Raw genomic sequence first — 20,564 nt, 5'->3', positions numbered from 1 at the left:
TCGTTCTGGGATTTCCTGGTCTAATGATCCCCTGAGCTGCTGAAAGGGAGCCTATGCATTGCTGATCATCCTTTCAATATGTTTCTCACCATCCAGGCTGTATGGAGTGTGTCCTCTTGTTCCTTGAATGCCTAAAGGAACACTGACTGATAAATATCTGCTAACTACTACTTCCTTAGAGGACAAAAACCCTGCCCATCCCACTCCAGAAATGTCTATAAAATTACTCATTGCATCCAATTCCACACACTGAAATTCTAGGCAAATCATTTTTTGGCTCTAATGAGTCAGAAGGAAAGAAAATATACAAAACAGAGAGTGGAATAGGAAAGAGATTTGTAGGGAAAATTTTTAATTGTTACAGGATGTGAAACATATTAAGTTCCTTTCCTTTCTGACCTATTGACTTAAATCTTGCTGAGTATGAGTTGCTAAACAAAATGGACGAAATTCGTGCTGATGTATCCAATTCTCAACACCTGAGATGCTTCTTGTCTCACTACTCACACACAGGGCTTCTAATAGAAGTCAGGACAAAGGCCTCCAGTTAATAATCATCAGAAAATGGATACTCAGGGTGGTCAGCAAACCTAAAATGAGAAAACAACAATAGATGCATGGATTCAATGACTTTGTTTCTAGAGTGGTACAGAAGTGATTTCTATGAAGCTGTACATAGGGTAAAGTTAAGCATTTTATTTCCTGACTGGGTATAGAGTCTGCCTTTCTTTCACAAACATGACTTTATAATAATTAAAATATAATAAAAATAATTAAAATATTCAAATTATATTCCCTGCCCAGATATTAATACACACATGAAGCAGAATCAAAAATTCAAATACCTCTTTTTCCCTAGCTACTTCTATCAAGAAAGCAGCCAGATCATTGGTCCTTTCTTATTTGAAACCCTCAGTGGGAGAAAAGAGTGGTTCTGCCTTGTTTTGAACAACACGTGTCCAGATATATGCTCAGAACTGATAAATACTTGAGGGTGACACAGTTTACTGAATAAAACTTCACTTCAATTTTTTAAATTTATTAATTATTTACTAACTCCCCACCAAGGAAACATACCAAGTTATATTCATAAATCTAAAGAATTTCACATAAAAATTGTGTCCCATCTCCAAGGAACTTATTGTACAGTAGAGAGATCTCTATTCAGTAACAAGTCAAAATAGAAAGTGATAGAATATAATGGCTTCTTATTAAAATATCTAATTTATTGGAAGTATGACTTATTGATTACCCTTCTCTCTTTATTTTTGCATAATTTTCCTATCTTATTCTTCAATTGAATCTATACTGATAAATATATTAGCAAGGATAAAAATATATTTACCAACTTTTCAATATGCACAACTTGCCATTATGCCTTTTCCATACATTATCACATTTATTACAATTATGAATTAAAATTCTCACAGGCAGAAAAAATGTGCACTCTCTTTCGCTCATTAATACTGAAGTCCTTTTCTCAAAATTCCAGAAGCTTAGAGCATGAAGTAATCATAAAGACGTTTTATTGGCTAAAAATTCTCTCCAACAGTGGTACTTTTGCCTCCACACACTTCCAATGGTTTAAATCTCTCTTCTTAAAAGCTTTATCTTCTTCATTGAGATCTTAGTTTTTCAGAAAATCTAAACCAAGAATTCTAATTGATCCCACAAGGCTAGCCTTTCTAGAGGCAAATGCATTATTTGGGTTCTGAAAAAACATGCATTGAAAAAGAAGGAAGAAATTTGGAAACTTGTGAAGGACATAAACTTAGCAGGATCTCATGAAGATACCATATGGGACTGATGGGCATTTCTGGCATGGACCACAAACTTTATGGAGAATCTTTTAATCTGATAAAGAATTGAGAAGTTGAGAGAAGAAGATGAAAAACACAGTTTTGTAAACATTGAATTAGGCTACTCTGGTGATATCCACAGTGTATGTCCACTGGATTGTTGTAGAAATGGTAGGCATACATGGAAGATGTAGATTCAGCAATATCTACCTTCTTGGAAAGATCCTTGGAGTGAGGAGGGCAGGACATATGTGTGTAAGTTCAAGTTTACCCTGATCCATTCACCCTTCTGTTGTGACAGTGAAGAAATCTCTGGAGTGAGTCTGGGATGAGATTCCAGAAAGTTCCTGTCACATTTTTGTCTCAAACTGGCCTCTGTCTTCATGGTATTGAGGTAAATTTTAACATCATACACTCTTTATCAGGAAATTAATCGAGCCCAACATGTTTACCAAAGTCACTTACATTTCTAAAGCAACATATCGAAGATTTTGGTTTAGGCCATCAAGGAGTTTCATGTCCTCTGAAGTCAACTGGAACCCAAAAACCTATCACAAAAATAGAAAGATTTTTAGAATTTTTAGATTGCATAAATGCCAATCCAGAAAATTCAAGTAAATCAGAGTGAATGGTATAGAAGCAACACTCAAAATGTCTTAGAAGTTTTCAAGACTTTTTAAAGACATCATCAAAATACTGAAGTGGTAATAAATATCAGGCAAATATTAAATAGAAACCCATCCCTTGATATAGTATATTAAAACCGCACAAGACAACAGACAAAAGGAGATCTTATAAAAAGCTGAATTATCAAAGTTGACATTATTCAGAGATAGGTTAATGAACTTAGCAAATCAAAAATCTAGAAATAAATTTTAAAAGTAAAACACATAATTTAGTAATTTTGATGAATACAGGTGGATTTCTAAATCCCATAAATGAAGTCAGGATGTGAAAATTTTTTTTCAAGTTTATTTAAACCAATAATTTTTGAAATACTAATGATGTCGTATTCAAAAGACACAGTAAGTGGCTTGAGGAGGATTTCTTTATCTAAATGGGGGATACTTTAAACACCAAAAAGAGTGTCTATAATAGCTGATATGTTGAAACAAGTAAATCCATCAATCCATAATAATATTCCAAGATAGCAAAGATAGAGTAGTAGGAGGGATAAATTAAGAGATGGACAATTCAATCAATTGATAGATAGTATGCAAAATGTCATTGATATAACAATTGATGAATTTAAGTAATGCATTTATTGCAATTACTCTTTCAACTTTCCTGTACATTTGAAAATCTTCAAAATAAAAAGTTAGGAAAACACTGTTGAAAGGGTATCTAATTTACCCCTTATCTATGAGTAAATCTAACAAAAGGATTATGTAAATGCCATAGTGGAAAAAGTTATGAAATTTATTAAAAATATAAAAATAATATCAAAGTGATTAAAGTTAATATTCTGATCATGGTTTGGAGGTATTAATATTGTAAAGAAAATATTTTTCTTCAAATTCATCTATAGTTTTAATACAATATGAACAGAAGACTTATCCTTTTATTTTTCGTGAAAATTGATGTGATACTATATTTAACATTCAAGAATAACTAGTTGAGTTATGTCAGCATGACGGTGGAATGAGGTCTCTCAGAAATCTTTCCCCTCCAATGTACAGCGAAAAAAAATTCATACTCCAACAAACGACATCCAAACACAACACAAAAAACGGCAGAGAGATCTACACAGGCATATGATGGAGGGCGGAGTGGCTGGAACCCTCCCATGGAGGAGGTGGAATAGGGTAAGTGAAAACTTCACTCTCTCCCCTAAACACTGTGATTGGGACCACAGGAGGCCTCCTAGAGGGAAAGAAGGGGAGAGGGAGAGGGGCTGTTTCTTCACATGAAATTCAAGACTCACAACAGCCTGCTCAGCCTAGAGGGAAGCTTTCTACTGGGGTGACAGATTTCATGGAGGGTGATCTTATGACGCTAACACCACTGAAAAGCAAAAGGAGAAAACTCTGAGAGCACACAGGAGAAAGAGCCCTTCCCCCCAACCACACAATGCTGGCTCCAGCCCCTGGGATTTTGGTAGAAGGCAGAGGACTCAGAATAAGTGGCTCTTGACCACCACACATTGGCAATAGGCAGTAACTGCAACCAAATAATGCCAGAATGCGTAAGAAAAGACCCATCTCCTCTAGCAATAGAAAACACTATATTAGATCTCCAGACTGAAGGGAAAATGAAATAAGCCAGACTGAGAAAGACAAATATCAGATGATTTCATGCATATGTAGAATATAAACAAGCACATGGACAAAGAAAACAGCTCAGTGGTTACCAGGGGAATGGGGGTGGTGGTGGACACAGGGAGTGGAAGTGAGCACCTACGTGGTGACAGGCAAGAAATAATATACAACTGAAATTTAACAATGTTGTAAAAAATTATGAACTCAAATTAAAAAAAATAAGAAAAGAACAACTAGTTAAGAATAACCATGACATTCTGAAAGAAGAAAAAGTAACAAAGAAAAATTTGAAATTCTGAAAACAAGACATTTTCCATGATAATATGACAGTAGAGGAAAGCAAGTAGTTGAAAAGAAGAGAGATGCCAGAAATAGATTGAGGGACATTGGATATATGACAGAGAAGACACTAAAAATCTGTGGGAAAAAATGGACATTTGGATTTCCATTTAAACATATACATATTTGGGTCCATTTTCACATCATATTAAACAATCAATTCCAGGTATATTAGAGACCCAAATTTGAATGAGAAGACAAAAGCACTTTTGCAAAATTTTCTAGCCCTTGAATCTGGCCTGCCCTGTAAGTTGCACTGTACAATAAAATTTTATAGAAGCAGTGGTGAGTCCATTCTGATACTACACATGAAAAGATGCTGCAAGTACCTACTCACTGCTTTGAGATCATGCCACTGTGATGAGATGAAGAACAGGCTAGTTGTCTATAGTCTAGCCAATTGTGTGAAAAGTTATAAGGAACAGAGTTTAAACACCAATGACAACAGCCAAAAAAACCTTCTAAAACAGAGCTGCAGAGTTGCTTATCATTTAACTGCAAATCCTTGAAAGATCGCAGCCAAGAAAACTGCTTAGTTATGCCCAGGCTAATTGTCAAACCAGAGAATCATGAACTAAGTAAACAGCTTTTGTAGTAAAATTCTAAATGTGGAATAGTTTGTTATGCAGTTATAGCTAATGTTCTCCCTACACATAAATAAAATGAAAGACACCTTAATAAAAATGGACAAAGACTTGAACGGGTACTTCTCAAAAGTAGAAACTCAGGGAGAATAAATACATGAAAATGAAGTTACATTATTATTCATGGAAATGAAAACTGAAACCACAGTATTTGGAGACTGAAGATCACTGCTACATTCTGATGTTTGCATGTCTCCAAAATCATATGTTGGAAAACTAACCTCCATTGAAGTAGTATTAGAAAGTAGGTCCTTTGAGGGTTAATTACGTCTTGACGGGGAGCCCTCTTGAATGAGATCAATGCTTTCATGAAAGAGACCTGAAAGAGATCCCATACCCTTTCTACCATGTTAAGATACGAGAAATGTGAGTCCCAGAAGAAAGCTATCATCCAATTACATTGGCACCTTGATCTCAGACTTCCAGCATCTGCAACTGTGAGAAATAAATTTTTGTTGTTAAGACACCTAGTCCGTGGTGTTTTGTTATAGAAGCTGAAATAGGAAAAGAAAATCACATAGTTCATTTCCTTCATTTCAGAATGAAGAAAAGGAGATTTACTTTCACAGGACTAAAGAGTACATTGAAGACTTCATGCTGGAGATAAAATCTCTGTTTTCTGTTCAATCTCTCACTGTGGCAACAGCAGGAGAAAACTGGAATATACATAAGGCACACATGCGTGGAGAATAACAGGTAATTCATCTGGGCCCAAAGCTGTAATGAGAGCCTTACAAAAAGTTTTGGAGCCCTATGCCCACAACCTCACTCATCACCTGCACATTCTCTTTGATCCGCTTCTCACTGTAACTCTTGGCCAGGACCACCACCCCGCGTTGTAGCTGGTAGCGAAGGGCAATCAGTGCTGGAGTTTTCTCATACTTTTTTGCCATGGCACAAAGAACTGGATCATCCAAGAGAACTGGGGAGCTCTGGTCTATCCTGGAAGGAAAGGCAGTAATATTAAAGACCTGAGACTCAGTCCTCAGTTGGTTAGGAGACTTCCAAAACATACTGAGTAGGTCCACTCTAGACCAATGCTTCTCAAAATGTGGTCCAGGGACCAGAAGCATCACTAGCATCTGGGAACTTGTTAGGAAGGCAAATTCCATGGCTGCATCCGAGACCACCTGATTCAGAATTTAAGGTGTAGCACCTAGCATTCTGTGTTTTCAAATCCCTCCATGTCATTTTGATGCATGCTTGAGTTCAGACCAATGCTGCCAATCATGAATTTTTTCTTACTACTTCTCAGTGGCTGTCTTTCTTCTCTGGTCATGGTTCTCAAAGGCAGAACAAGGGCATGAAAGGAGAAAGAGAAAGGGACAGAATAGAATAGTTTTTATTTTATTTTTTAAATTTTATTTCTTTCTTTATTTTTTTTGAGGAAGAATAGTCCTGAGCTAACTATTGCCAATCCTCCTCTTTTTGCTGAGGCCTTGAGCTAACATCCATGCCCATCTTCCTCTACTTTATATGTGGGACACCTACCACAGCATGGCTTTTGCCAAGTGGTGCCATGTCCACACCTGGTATCCGAACAGGTGAACCCTGGGCCGCTGAGAAACGGAATTTGCGCACTTAACCACTGCACCACCAGGCCAACCCCAGGACAGTTTCTATTTTAACTTCCCTAAGTTATTGATAAAAGATGAGTAGTCCCAAAGTGATAACTACTCCTTTTATCATTACTCATAGTGTGCAATATTTCTACAGAAGTTTGCAAAAATGTTTCAGGTTATATTTTTTTCTCTAATGATAAACCTGGGTGTCATATATATATACATATATATACAAATTTTGTATGTGTGCGAGGAAAATTAGCCCTGAGCTGACATCCATTGCCAATTTTCCTATTTTTGCATGAGGAAGACTGTCCCTGGGCTAACATCTTTTCTGATGAGTGGTGTGTAGGTTTGTGCCTCAGATCTCAATCTGTGGGCCCTGGGCCACCAAAGCGGAATGTGTGAAATTAAGCAGAATGTCACCAGGCCAGCCCCTGGGAATTATATATTATTATTCTGATTTTAAACATAAAGTAAGTGACGTTTAGAGAGTATATTCCTATAAATGGATTAATTTGTTAGTAAATACATGAATTATGACTTATGCTTATGTCTTTTGTCTCAATTTTGGATTATAGATAGGTGTTAATTAAGGCAATTGCTATTCATTAACCGGCCACACACAATGGTAAAGAACTGGCAGGGTGTTGGTATGATAAAGGAAAAGGATTTCTTCCAAACTCCCCCTTTCTCCACCAAACTTACTGAGATTTATTCCAGAAAACTGAGTAGGGTATCATTAAACCTATTTCATCAAAAACAGTGTTTTAGGGAATCTCCATCTTATCTTCATTACCAATGCTCACGTTGGGTTCCCAAAGCACTGTAGGCAACTAGGACAATATCTTTTGACTTGCAGAAATCCAACAGTTTGCTCTGGTTGAGATAAGGGTGACATTCCACCTGCAGAATACCAAGATAGAAGAGTGTCAGAGTATGTGAAATGACAATATTAAGGTAAAGTAGAAACATTAAAATCAAAAAGGAAGCAGAATAAAAAACTGTGTGTTATTAAATTTAAACTGGAAATATAAATATCAAGCAAAGATTTTATAAGAAATAAATATTATATCTCTGTTCCCTAAAAGGGTAAAAAAGAAAAGAAAAGAAAAGAAAAACGATGACATTCCTGGGAACAAAGGACTCTATGAGTCAGATCTTGGTTATTCGATACCATGGTGCAATATAAAGAGACATGGCTAATTCCAGATCTGGGAAAGGAAAAAAACTGTTTGAGCTTTGGGCATCAAATAGTGCAAGAAAGCAAGAAATTATTCAAAGACTTATAAAAAGATCTCTAAAGAACAAAAGAACCAGTTTTATGGGAATTCAAAGGGTCACGTATGGTAGGTTTGAGCATCAAGGGAATAATGACTAAAAGCAATTCTAACACATAGAGTAAATAAAAATCCATGAGCGCACAGTGATGAGACAGAGACAGAGAGAGAGAGGGAGCGAGCTGAGGGAATTTTCTGTTTATGATCAAATGCCAGGTAAAAAAATTATAAAATTATGCTTAAAATGGAAAATAATTATTTACAAATTCCAATGAAATAACTAATTCAAGGAGAAATCATTGATCGCTACTCAACCATTTTGTGAAAACTTGGGTGCCTTATGTCTTCCACTGGTATAATCATCACTGGACAGATTGCTAGATAATTTCAAAGGAGAAAATATTTACAAAGAAAATGCCTGGCTACAACCAGCTTAATCAAGATAAAAAAAAAAACTATCATCTTTCACAGTGGGACAATTTGTCATGACAGCCTTCCTACCAGAGTGCAATTTGAGGGACACAGCATGCAAAGGACATTTTCTTGCCATAAATGTTTAATCTTAGTGCAATAAGGCACTCAGATCTAACTTCTACTTTTATAGAAACTGGGACTAGAGAAACAAGTTAGTTAATATCACAAGATAACAATTGGATAAATCCAGAATATTCAACAAAAACCTGTCGGTAAGTCATAGTAAAATAGGTATTGAGTGACCATTCTTGGTGAAGAAAGCTCATTAAACATGAATGAAAGTAAAATATGGTCCAAAATTGGCTCCTGATTATAAAAGGCCTACAAAAGCCATTGGGGAAACCATAGGAAAGTTTGAATATGGATTGAATGCTAGATCATATGCTTTCTGAGGTCTGTAAGGGGAATTGCCATGTCTACAACTTATTTTGAACAGGGTCAGCAAACGATTACATATATAGATAGATAGATTTGGCAATGTGTTAAAATGTTAAAGATTTTGAACATAGGAGGGAAAACATGGATTTTTTTTCTATCATACTCAACTTCTCTTAATATCTGAATATTCATAAATTTATTCATTCATTTTATTCAATTCATAATAAAAATTGAGAGTAAAAATAATGCTTGAATCACATGAATGTTTTGACATTTATAACTGAAAATCAGAAGTGCTATATCACTATATGTTGAATAATTGAATTTTATAAGCCACATTTTCCACCAGAAGATGCTTACTTCTTGACTCCAAGTTATACCTTGAGGACATTATGGTAAATGAAATAAGAGGTTCACAGAAGGACAAGTACTGCATGATACCCCTTATGTGAGGAATCTTAATTAGTCATACTCATAGAACCAGAGAGAAGAAATGTGGTTGCCAGAGGTAGGGAGGAGGGAGATGCCTGGAGTTGTTCATTGTGAACATGGGGTCTCAATTATGCACAATGAGTAAGTTTATGCAGATCTGCTGTATAAGTCACCATAGTTAACAAGATTGTATTGTGTTGTATCCTTCAAAATTCGACGAGGGTAGATCTCATGTTAAGTGTTCTTACGCTAGTAAAATAAAAATAGGTTTAAAATGTGAGAGCACAGAAAGAGACACAGAATAAGATGTATGAACGGTTCATTTAAGGGTAAAAATCGATGAGGAAAACAAGACTAAGACTGAGTAAATAACAAGGTATGCTCTATATTCCTGTAAATGTTCCAGAGTGTTGAATTTGTCCACCACTAGTATCACCAGAAACCATGCCTCTAGCCTGGATGAGTTCCTAGTCTCCAATTGAGTTTTCTTGTATCCATGCTTCCTATTCAAAGACCCCTGAACACAGAAATACCAAGACGAAGGATTCAGACATACAAACCCCATACAAACCCCTAACAACTACCTCACCTTATTTTCACTCTTTCCTTATTTACTGCCAATTCCATGATTTCATGAACTTCCTTCTTGCACACAATTCCTTGCAAATCACTTTCACGCCTCCAATCTGTGATCATCATTTACAGCTCAGAGAAATGTGACCTTCCCTCTAAGGTCTGGGTAAATATTCTAACCCTCCATTAACTCCTGTACTTACCCTAAATTCTGATAGAAAATTTAGAACTAAAGTCTCACTAGTTTTTTTTCACTAAGACTTTACACAAAGAGATACAATTATCGGTTCTATGCATGTCCATCAACACTGAGGCTCTGCTTTCTGGAATCTTCTGCTCCATAAAAGTAGGGTGAATAGGAGGGGAAAGCAAATAGCCATTTGGCTGAGTGCAAGAAGAAAGAGATTAAGAACAGAAGGGAGAGTAATCCAAGGGTGCTCACCTGGTTGCACACAGGCTTGTGCTTGAGCCCTGGCTTGTTCAGGATCATCTCCAGCTGCCTGCGGTTAAAGTTGGACACTCCGATGGACTTGGTCAATCCTGCATCTTTACACTTCTCCATGGCCTGGAGAGGAAGTGTTGGTGAGGAGTCATTTGTGCAATTGCTTATAGATCAAGAATAAATGCAAGAAAAATCTGTTGAAAGGAATAACTGTCAAGAAATGACAATGAAGCCAATTGACTTGATTAATGAGAAGAGAAAAAAGTAGTAAATTAAACAAGGAAAGAATGTAGTGACAGCAAGGATAAGAATTACTGTCTTCTTCTGAGAAAAATGTGAAAGAGTATTACACATAGAAGGAAAGAGATGCCTATCATTCCTGTCCCAAATTATTCTGCTCCATTTCTCTCAATTAACATTTCAGGAATGATTTCCTCGAAACCAGGATAGCACACCTGTTCTTTTAAAGTTTATAAATTTCTGAATACAAAGGTATAGACCATTCTCAAAAGTGGAAAGGGAAACTAGATTTTCCCTCTCTTGATTTCCCCTACGGCCTCTCCTCCAAGTGCTCACCTCCCACGTGGCACAGAGATCCACTGTGTCAAATATTATTTTTCCTTTTTCATCTTGTGGAAGATGTTCCTCCCCTGGCTGGAATAGAAGCAGCCGTGTTAGTGATGTCACAAAACAATTTCTCCACGTCTAGTAATGCTGCCAGGTACATCTAGGGCCAGAACACTAAACCTCTGTGAGTTAGGTGGTGTAACATTTTAGATACTGATATTTGCAACGTGATTTTCATATGGAGTTGTAAGAAATGTCTTTAGGACACAAGCTTCAGCTAATTTCTGACGCTGATTATGTTTTATTAAATGTCATTTCCTAAGTCCTAAAGGAGACTCAGTGACTTATGCTACCATTGTCTGCCCCATACCTTCCTCTAGCAAAAAGCCACCCTCACGCTGAGAATGACAGTAAATTACATGGCTTTATTTCCAGAAAAACATGTTAGAATTTTGAACCAGGCTAGACAATCAGAGTTCCTTATGGGTCTTAAAATTCAATGGTCCAAGGGCAGGCACATGAACCAAACAGGGTCACTTAAGGTTCTTTTGAGTATTAATATTGATGCTGGAAGATGAGAGACACTCTCACGTGTTAATGAACATGACCCTTGAACATGCTCCAGGGCTATATTTGCCACCAATGGAAAATGTTGCAACAAAAATAAAGCAAACCAATTATAATGAAAAGTTAAAGGATAGGGAAAAGGAACATTTCTGAAGACTATTCCAAATCCTTAAATCTATCAATGGCTTAGACTTCCCATTACATAGTCCAATAAACTTTTCAGCAAAGGATGGCTTGAGTACATTTCTATAACTTAAAATCAAGAATCCTACATAAGACAATCCATAATGGCTAAGTGCAATCTACAAAATTCCATTGTAAAGATAGCCAATGGTGTAGGCTAGGTCTCCTAAGCTCCTGTGAAGGCTACCAGTTTTAGACCCATGCAAAGAGAACATCATCATATCTGCTTTCAACTTGAAATGGTGAACTAGGCGACCAACTCATATGCAAAAGCGTAAGACATTTTCATTACTCATTCCATCTGTGTGAATCTGGATTTTTGACATTGCCAAGAGACTCAAGAGTCATCATAAGGACTGCACACTGAGCATTCCTATTTTTATTTCCTCAAGTGTTTGAAGCAGGGTTTTTGAAATTGTTGAACTCTTTTATGTTGGAGGCATGGAAAAGTAATTAATGATTCAAAAAATGTACACAAAAAGCTGATCAGGAATTATTATTTTGGGGATTCTTCTCTGGTGTAATGACCCTTACATCATTCTAAGCAAAACATTAATTCAACCATCCATGCAAGCTGAAAAACATTCTGACACAATAAGTAAAATAGATGTGATCATGCAAATTGCCAACCTTCACAGCCACAGGAAAATGAATAATATAGAGGTCAACATAGTCCAATTGGAGATTTTTCAGAGACCTTTCCAAGGCAGGCCGGACCAACTGCGGTTGAAGAGAAGTGGACCAAAGCTGCAAAGGTTAAAGAATGGAAGTTGCATTGGATTAATGCTTCAGTCTGTTTTGTTTTCCTTGTTTCACCTAATAATTAGACATTCTTCTACGGTTGGAAACTGATGACTACAGAAGAAGAATACTTTTTTCTTGCTTTCATTGCCTTTTGATCTGACTTACTCCTGGATATTCTATTATTCATTTGATTTACCAGTAGTACCTCTACTAACAATGGAAGGAAATGAACAAAAAGATAAAAAGTGTTATCAAATAATAAACATGCCCGTTATCTGAATGCTTTTTGATGGAGTTTACAAAGCAGTTCAGAAACAGCCTAATTCTGAAAAATATTCAATCATCTGGAGAATAAATAGCATCCCTCTTTTAGATAAAATGTGCTTCGAACATATTAATATGTGCTGGGCTCAATTCAATCTACATCTTTATCTATATCTATAGAAATAGATATATCTTGTTTAATACACAAAATGCCTCTTACTTTGCTGTCTCTCATTGATGGAGATGAGAAGCCAGATTCAGAATGCTAAGAAACTGTAGTAGGTCACCAAGATAATAAGGGAAGCTATAATATAATCACAATAGTGTCTGATTCAATATTTGACACTAAATTACCCCGATGTGGTCTGAAGCTCAGAAAAGTAAAGTGATTTTTCTTTAAAATCATAAACTTTGAACAAGCAATGATGAGGAAGCCATAATCGTTATTTGACACTAGTTTTAATACATGAATGTGTGAACAAAGTTGCACCAATAAGCAAAATTCACCAAACAACAGGTCCTAGCATACAATTGTCATCTCCACCCAATCATGTTCACATCTGTGCACACACCCCCCCCCCCCAAATACACAGCACCTTTGAAGTGCAGAATATGTCTTCTCTCTTCACTGTGCCATCTTCAATTTTGCTTCGGATAGCCAATCCAACCTCCTTTTCATTGTTATAGAAATGAGCACAATCAATATGGCGGAACCCAGCATCTATAGCTAATTTGGTGGCCTCCACAGCTTTGCTTTTAGGAACCTAGAGGAGCAACCAAAGGTCATAGTTGGATATCCATGTGATTGACAGATAGCGATGGCACAACTTTGACCTTCCTAAGAATTAATTTATCCTTCTATCTTTGGTTATTTCTGCATGTGTATTGATGAACCCGTGGCAGTTTGCCTGGGTCTTTTCTGGTAATTGACCAAAGTAGGCATCCCAAGAACTCCTTCAATCCCAGGCATTCACTGGTTGATCAATAGCATTGAGCGTGCCAAGACCAGCCCCAGATTCAGTGATTTGCTGAAAGAAAGCACAGGACTCATCATATAGTTACAGTCATGTGTACAATTTATATTGTGAGAGGTTACTAAGCAAAATCTTCAAAGGGAAAGGGTACAAGGAATAAAATCTCCAAAAGCAAAGTGGTCACTTCTAAGTGCCCTCTTTCAGTGTTGTCACACAGAAAATGCCAAATAAAAATTGTGTGTGAATTTAAAAACTATGTATTTTCGCTGTACAGTCTGATGTTTTCATATACTTATGCATCGTGAAATTATTACCACAATTAAGCTAATTAAAATACCCATCACATCACTTAGTTAACTTCTTTGTGTTTATGCGTGGTGAGAACACAGAAGATATTCTCTCTTACCAAATCTGAAGAATAAAATTCATTATTATTAACTATGATCACTATGTTGAACATTATTTCTCCAGAACTTCTCCATCTTATAACTGACAGTTTGTGCCCTTTGACCAATATCTCCCCATGTTTACAACTGCTGTGTCTCCAAGCCCTTTGCAACAACCCCTCTATTCTCTGCTTCTGTGAGTTTGACTTTTTTAAATTCCGTATATAAGTGTGATCATGCAGTATTTGTCTTTCTCTATCTGTCTTATTTCACTTAGCATAATTTCCTCCAGGTTCATCCATCTGGTTGCAAATGGCAAGATTTCCATCTGTTTTATAGCTGAATATTATTCCATTGCTTTTTAAGTATTTCACAAGCTTTCTTTATTCAGTGATGTTGCTAGCAAGTAGATTTGGTCTAACTGCCCTCTGCTGGTTGTGCTCAGTCCTTAGATGTAGAGCCACTCAGAGGCTGGCCAAAGTTCAATCTTCAGTGGTATCCTTGACTCTTCCCTCCCCTTCACCCCACTTTCTACTACAAAGTAAACAAACACTGTCATCTGTCTCCAAAACATCTCTTTAAACATTTTCTTTTGTTTTCTAGATGAGAATGTAACACTCAACTTTTAAGTACTAGTAACTTGTCATACAACTAAATAGTTGAAAGCCAACTTTGGAAGGCAAACTTCTGGTTTCCAGTTTAGTGACTCATCCACTTTGCTCCCTCTTCTGTGCAGGGTCCAACTCTACCTATTTTCTTCAATTAAATTAATAACAAAGATGAATAATTGAAATCTTGGCCTCAAAGATTGTAGCTAATTGCCTCAAATAGATGTTAGATTTTTTCATTCAGGATAAAAATTGCCAGGCAGTAGGAGAAGTACAAGGGAAACTTAAGATGAATTATTTAATTTCTGGCACTCAGCATTTTGCCCCACAACAGAACAGCATCTCTCTCCCATAATTTGTCATTCACCTCATAGCTGGAACCTTTTACCACAAGTATTTCTCTGGATCATATCTTCTTGGTCAGAGGAAAGATTTTTTGAATTCCAGAAATATCCAGAGAAACCACTCCCATGTAATAACTCTCAAAGCAAAGCAGCTAACAGTCAGTGTTCTTGACTGAAAAATCTAATCTCTTTTGAAAACCTGGGAAATAGATGGAAACCGGAGGAAAACCTAGAATAATCTGTGGGTGACCACACACTCAGACTCTGATGCAGAAAGAACACTGACTACTTTGTCTATTTGTAGAAGGAATGGTTCAGCCTGGCTTCAAGAACCAAGTGAGCCTCCCACAGTCAGAAAGGAACTCAAGGACTTGACAATGCAAGTAGTCTTCCACTCATGTTAGATCTACTCTCTTTCAAATCCTCAACCCAAAGACCACTATTGTTACCTCATTAGGTGCATAAGTGCCAAATCCCAGTACAGGAATGAAGTGGCCGTCATTTAGCTCCACACGCCAAACTTTGGGATCCATTATCTGTTGCTTCTCTGTCTAAGAAGAATCTGTTAATCTTCTTGTCTCATGGGTTATATGAATAAGAGAAGGGTGCCACCCAAGTCCACAATCCAACTGTTATCCAATGGATTGTAGGAGGATTCATGTTAAAATGGTAACCAATGGAATGAGAAGAGAATTGGAAACAGTTAACTCACCGATGTGATTTTATCAAAAAGGAATCTTAATGAACTATTATAAAGCAACAAGTGAATTTTACCTTCAGGATCTACGCACATTAGTAAATTATTACAAGAGATTAGTTGAACCATTTTTGATCATATTTTAGAACATAAAGCTCCAGATACTAATCTCTCTATTTGTTTTTGCCATGATGAAGCCTCTTCTGGATCATATATAATTTGAAACAATTAAGTATCTTGCTCCATACACACAAAAATGCACACACCCGCACAATTTAGAGGAATCATTAATGAACTTTTTTGAAAAAGTTTATCATCAATATAAAATTAAAACTTCAAATTGAGAGAAAATTTGTCTTTTTACTTTTCTCATCAGTAAAATTTGTTTCTTTTTTCTTTGCTTTATCAAAGGAATATTCCACCTGAACAAAGATGCAATCCTGATAAGGGTGCCCAAAAAAGACATTTTGGAAAGAAGATTATTGGAGCATTAAACAGACTTGTAGGGTGTTTATAATGTTTACCCAGTATATAATTTTTGGAAAACTATCATAATTTAACTACCAGAAAACTGATGAACATTTTCTATAAGTTATTATCTTGCTCAACAGGATTCACGAAAGAAAAACCTGAAAACAACTTAAATTACAATAACCTTGGGAGGAATTAGGAGAATTATAAAGCATTGATACAATGGAATATTATGAAGCCATTTAAAATGTAACACATAGATTGATGTCAACTTAATCGTGGACTAGGAAGCTCTAAGTTCTCCCACGGAAACATAAGGAAACAACCAGAAACTAGTTGAAATAACCTTATAGGAAATCTGGAAAACAGTTAGACAAAGATCAACATCAACAAAGTAAACACCCATTTAGGAAAAATCCAGATTCAAAGTGGTGGGAAATTATACCATGTTTCACTCACTCCTGCACCCCCCTGCCTGGAACAGTGAAGGTTTGGTGTGTAAGAGGCATCAACCCAGTTCCCAGTTACCTGTCTCAGGCCAAAGTGACCACAGAAGGTCTTGTTTGCAACGTTCTAACCTAGTGGGGGCTGCCCGAAAGACTGCTATCTGTTTTGCCTAATTCTAAGCTTGACCTGAAAAGTATCTGGAATGGCTCATTATAGATGCAGGGGGCTATAGATGTGCAGATGACAGAGACAAGTGATTAAAAGTAAGGTATAGAATAGACTACGTAAAGTTCGGAAGAGGATCTGGGGTATGTATTTTGGGGATATTAAGACATTCAAAAAGAAGCCATCTATTCGGGGGGATTAAAATTTCACACACATGCCAGGCAAGATGCATGCTCAGAAAAGAACTAAATAGACTTTCAAGTTTCATGATGGGCAGATCCCAAGACTAGGAGCATGACAGGCTGAGAAAGGAAGAATTTTTAGGGCACAGAACAAATCTGAGAAGAATAGGAGAATTTGCTGTTTTTTCAATGCCAAATTAAACACACTCAAAAACATTTAGGAAAAAAAAACAAAACCATTATCATTTAAAGAGAAAAAAAATTTCGTCAGAACCATTTTTGAAGAAACGTAAGCATGGGGCTTATTAGACAAAGAGTTGTAAAACAACTGTCTTATATTTGCTGAAATTGCTAAGGCAAAATTTGACAACGAAGTAAAGGAAATCAGGTGAATCATATATGAATAAAATGATAATATCAAAAAGACACAGAATTTATGGAGCCTAAGGTAAAGAAAGTTAAATAAAATGAAGAAATATGAACAGACCCTAAATGACTTACAGGACACCATCATGTGAACTGATATACACATTATCACAGTCCCAGATTGAGAAGAGAAAGTGGAACTGAGGGATTATCTGAAGAATTAATGAAGAAAAATCACCCAAGCTGAATGTAAGACATGAATAATCAATAAATCCAAGAATCTCAAAGAATTACAGGCAGAAAAACCTCAAACATGTCCACACCTACATACAATATATTCAAACTGTTGAAAAACAAAGACAAGAGACTTTCTTGAAGTAGCAAAGGAAAATGACAAGAGTTACAAGGGATTCTGGATAAAACTGTCAACAGATTTCTCATCAGACACCTTGAGGAGATAAGGAAATGGGATGACATATTTAAACGGCTAAAGAAAAACACAACCTGTCACCAAAGAATTCAATATGAGGTAAAAATATACTTCAAAAATGATGGTGTAATTAAGAAAATCTCAGATAATCAACATCTATGTTAACATGTCGACAATGTATGAAGATGAAATCAGTGACATCAGTAACTTTAATTGGGAGAGGGGAATTGAGCTGTATAAAATTAGGCTTTTTATACGGCATTCCAGTCAAATTGTTATCAATTGAAAATAAGTACTAAAACTTTACAATATTATCTGTAATCCCCCAGGTAACCACAAAGACAATAACAATAGAATACACACAATTTAAAATGAGAATGGAATCACAACATGACACAACCAAAAACCCTCTAATCACAAAGGAACATGTTAATGGAGGAAATAAGCAACTTAAGTCACATAGAAAAAGAAATAAAAAGGTAAGTCTTTCCCTACTAGTAATTACTTTACATTCAAATAAACAGCCTTACACAAATAGTATAGATTGGCAGAATGGATTTAAAAGGAAAAAAGTGTCAAGTATATGTCCTCTATAAGACATCCAATTTGGATCTAAGGATACAAATAGTTGAAAGGGAAACATAATAAAAGAAATTCTATGCATATCATAACCTAAAGAGAGCTGGGGTGGCTATACCAGTAACAGACAAAAAGAAAATTAAGACAAAAATTGTCATGAGATAAAACATAATTACTATGTATTGATAAAACAGTGAATTCACCAAGAATATAAAACACGTATAAACACATAGGTACCAAACATCAGACCTCCAAAATATAAAAGAATCACATTGACAGAATTGAAAGGAGAGACAGACACCACTACAAAACTAGTTGGAAACTTCAATACTGCACTTTCGATAAGGGATATTACAATGAGACAGAAGATCAATAAGAAAATAGAAAAGAGAGCACTATGAAAAGCTGTATGTGAAGAATTTGAAAAATCCTGCGAAATGGAAAATTCCTAGAAAAACATAACCTAGAAAGATTGAATCATGAAGGAATAGGAAACCTGAGTAGTCCTTTCAAGCATTAAGAAGATTGAATCAGTAATCAAAAACCTCCCAATAGGGGCTAGCCCAATGGCCAAGGGCTTAAGTTCATGTTCTGCTTCAACGGCCCAGGGTATCAATGGTTCAGATCCTGGGCACAGACCTAACACTGCCCATCAAGCCATGCTGTGGCAGCTTCCCACATAGAGGCACTAAAAGGACATATGTCTAGAATACACCACTATGGACTAGGAGGCTTTGGGGAGAAGAAAGAAGAAGGAGAAGGAGGAGAAGGAGGGAAAAAACCTCTCAGTAAAGACAGGACCTGAACCAGATTGCTTCACTAGTGAATTACAACAAACATTTAAAGCAGAATTATCAATAATTCTTAAGTCTTGCAAAAAGTTAAAGAAGAGGGAATACTTCCTCAGTCACTATATGAAGACAGTATTACCTTGATACAAAGCCAAAGATAGTATGAGAAAATAAACTAAAGACAGGGATTCCATATGATTTAAGAGTTAAAAATTCTAAAAAAAAAAAAAAAAAAAAAAAAAACTAGAAAACTGAATTCAGCATCATACTAAAAATTTTACACCATGACCAAGGGGGATTCATTCCTGGAATGGAAGGATTGCTCAAGTAAAATGGTTAGTAAATGCAATAAACCGCATTAACATGATGAAAGAAAAACAACATGATGATCTCAGTTAATGTGATACAAGCCCTTGACAAAATTCAGCACCCTTTGTGATAAAAAACACTCAATGAACTAGAAAGAGAAGGAGTCTTCCTAAACATAATGAAGCCCATATATGAAAAACTGATAACTAATATCATACTGGATGGTGAAAGCCTGAAAGTATTTCCCCTTAAGAGCAATAAAATTAAAAATTTATCTGCTTTTGCCACTCGTATTCAGCATAGTTTTGGAAATTTCATTAAAGTAATAAGACAAGAAAAATAAATAATATTCATCCAAAATGGGAAGGAAGAAGTCAAATTATCTCTGTTCCAAGAAAACACGATCTTACATGTAGAAACCCCTAAAGATCAAACAGCAAACTTTTTAAACTAATAAACAATCTCAGCAACAGTGTGGGATACATATTCAACCCAGAAAAATCAATTACATTTATATTCATTAGCAATGAACAATCTGAGGAGATTTACGAGAAGAATTCAATTTGTAATAGCATGCAAATGAATAAAATGTCTAAGAATAACAACTAAGGAGGGAAAAGACTCGTTCATTCAAAATTAATAAAAGTTTTTTAAGGAAATTAAAGAATACACAAACACATGCAAAGACAATCCTGTTCACATGTGAAAGACTTAATATTAGGATGGCAATACTAAACAAAGTAATTTACACATCCACTGGATTCTGTATATAACCCAACAGCCAGTTATAGCCTCTCTTCGCACAGTGGATCTCCTTTACTCACATACAATGACCCTACTGAGAGCCACTAGATGAGATGTTCCAGGGTCTTTCATGATCAGTGAAGAGGTTGTCCAGAATTGGGTGACCTTAGTGACTACCTCAAATTTCGGATGTTCAGGATTTGCCCCACGATCACAATTATAGAGACCAAAAATTGATGACACTGAGATCAAGAATATAGCAGTTGGAGTTCCACAGTCTGAACTTCCTTTGTGAGCTTTTTTATTGTGGGTGGTATTTGACTTTTACCTGCTGAATTTTCTTCCTTAGTCAGCCCTCTGATTATTCAACTCCAACTCCACTGCCATATGTCACTGGAAGTAACTCATTCAAATGGCAGGTATCCTGTCAGAATGTTGTTTAATTTTAATATCGAGACACACTCAAAGGGAATTATAATGTTTCTAGTAGCAGTTTAAGGTTACCTGTTTCTCCTTTATAAGGAATTCAACATCCTCTGATGCAATGGGCTAGTGTCTAACCATA

The 20,564-nt window shown here is 36.1% G+C and overlaps 1 protein-coding gene across 1 annotated transcript; it reads right to left on the bottom strand.

Moving 5' to 3' along the window:
- Positions 1–335: 335 nt before the first annotated feature.
- On the bottom strand, positions 336–15,382 carry LOC103556618 (aldo-keto reductase family 1 member C23-like). Its single transcript, XM_070601965.1, has 9 exons — positions 15,268–15,382; positions 13,103–13,270; positions 12,129–12,245; positions 10,758–10,835; positions 10,182–10,304; positions 7,402–7,508; positions 5,817–5,982; positions 2,265–2,347; positions 336–590 (listed from the first exon to the last, which is right to left on the bottom strand). Exons 1-9 carry the CDS (start codon positions 15,349–15,351, stop codon positions 548–550), a joined length of 969 nt encoding a protein of 322 aa, XP_070458066.1. The 5' UTR covers positions 15,352–15,382; the 3' UTR covers positions 336–547.
- Positions 15,383–20,564: the final 5,182 nt, after the last annotated feature.

This window comes from Equus przewalskii, chromosome 30 (genome assembly GCF_037783145.1).
Source record: "Equus przewalskii isolate Varuska chromosome 30, EquPr2, whole genome shotgun sequence".
Taxonomy (NCBI): Eukaryota; Metazoa; Chordata; class Mammalia; order Perissodactyla; family Equidae; genus Equus; species Equus przewalskii.
The sequence above is the reverse complement of the archived record's forward strand: the minus strand, read 5'-3'. Positions and strand labels throughout refer to the sequence as shown.